This window comes from Priapulus caudatus, unplaced genomic scaffold (assembly GCF_000485595.1).
Source record: "Priapulus caudatus unplaced genomic scaffold, Priapulus_caudatus-5.0.1 Scaffold840, whole genome shotgun sequence".
Lineage (NCBI taxonomy): Eukaryota > Metazoa > Priapulida > Priapulimorpha > Priapulimorphida > Priapulidae > Priapulus > Priapulus caudatus.
Window position 1 is genome coordinate 95287 of NW_014577901.1, and position 1909 is coordinate 97195.

Genomic DNA, 1909 nt, shown 5'->3' on the forward strand with positions numbered 1-1909 from the left:
ACACACACTGGTTCTGTAAGCAGATAGATGTGTGTAAGGTTAGAGCATGCACGACAGTAGAGACACACACAGGTCACACACACTGATTCTGTAAGCAGATAGACATGTGTAAGGTTAGAGCATGCACGACAGTAGAGACACACACAGGTCACACACACTGGTTCTGTAAGCAGATAGATGTGTGTAAGGTTAGAGCATGCACGACAGTAAAGACACACAGGTCAGACACACTGATTCTGTAAGCAGATAGACATGTGTAAGGTTAGAGCATGCACGACAGTAGAGACAGACACAGGTCAGACACACTGGTTCTGTAAGCAGATAGACATGTGTAAGGTTAGAGCATGCACGACAGTAGAGACACACACAGGTCACACACACTGGTTCTGTAAGCAGATAGACATGTGTAAGGTTAGAGCATGCACGACAGTAGAGAGACACACACAGGTCACACACACTGATTCTGTAAGCAGATAGATGTGTGTAAGGTTAGAGCATGCACGACAGTAGAGAGACACACACAGGTCACACACACTGGTTCTGTAAGCAGATAGATGTGTGTAAGGTTAGAGCATGCACGACAGTAGAGACAGACACAGGTCACACACACTGATTCTGTAAGCAGATAGATGTGTGTAAGGTTAGAGCATGCACGACAGTAGAGACACACACAGGTCAGACACACTGATTCTGTAAGCAGATAGACGTGTGTAAGGTTAGAGGATGCACAACAGGAGAGAGATGCACACGCTGCACCTGCACACGCACACGCAGGTCAGATGACACGTGACGGCAGAGAGACACGCGCGTGGGTTAGATGCATGTACGACGGCATAGATACGCACTGGTTCTGTAAGACGCGCATGGGTTAGACCCCGTGCAACAGTAGAGAGAAGCACTGGTTCTGAAAGCACACGCACACGCGCACACATGAAAGGCACGCACGACAGTGCACGCGCGTGTGCACACACACACGTCAGATGCAGAAACAGCGGCAAAGCGACTCGTCTCCCGTCTAACGAGCGTCGACAGCGGCGTTCGCTCGTCCCACGTCCCCGCTACTCCGCCGCAGCGCGTGTAATTAGCAGGATTTCTTTCGCGTCTCCGCTCCTCCCCGGCGACGCGCCCGCGGGAGGGGCCGCCGCGCTACAGCGTGCGCAACTCCTGCGCGAACTCCCGGGGTGGGAGCGCGGCGGCGGCGGAATCTCAATCCATTATTGAAATACGGCGCCGCGGAGTTGCAGCGTAACCGCTCGCGAGTGTAACGCATGGACATCGCGAGCACCTGGCTACGCTAGGCCACGATCGAACGTGGCGGCGGCGCACAGGCAAACACGACACGAGCCACGACCGATTCATCGTTATCTCGTCCACGCTGGGTTTACGCTGTTAGTTCGTCGGCACGCGTCTCAACGATGCATCATAAGCAAGTCCTCGAACTTGTCGATGCCGCAACGACGTCGCACGTTTAAAATACGATTGCATCAAATATAAAATTACGTATAATAAATTACAATCAATTTAAAGCAGATGGAGAAATCGATTAACAAAAGAACAACGGCGGTACTGCCGACGGATGCGACGTTCAGCGGCGCCCCCTACCGTCCAGCTACGAACACTCACCGGTCTGCACTCCTCGCGCGGTGTGTGCCAGCATCCCTGCTTGAGGACCTCGATACCCTTGCTCGTGTTCTTCCACAGCGCGTAGCAGTGTGCGGGCGGGTCGAGACTCTCCTCCTGCGTGCACGCGAGCACGCAGCTGTCGTTGCTGCCGAAGCCGCAGTCGTCGGCCGAGTGCACGCACTCCAGCACGCTCACTGTCGCTCCCACCATGCTCACTGTGTGAGAGAGAGACAGAGATGTGTGAGAGAATCAGTGATAGACGGTACATTCCTGCCAACATAACCTA

At 53.6% G+C, this 1909-nt stretch overlaps 1 protein-coding gene across 1 annotated transcript in view; it reads right to left on the reverse strand.

The window, feature by feature from the left end:
• The window catches only part of LOC106813889 (activin receptor type-2A-like), a 38507-nt gene that overhangs the window by 20408 nt on the left and 16190 nt on the right, over positions 1-1909 (reverse strand). Inside the window, 1 exon segment of the mRNA XM_014818134.1 lies at positions 1624-1838. Coding sequence (XP_014673620.1) covers positions 1624-1838 — 215 coding nt within the window.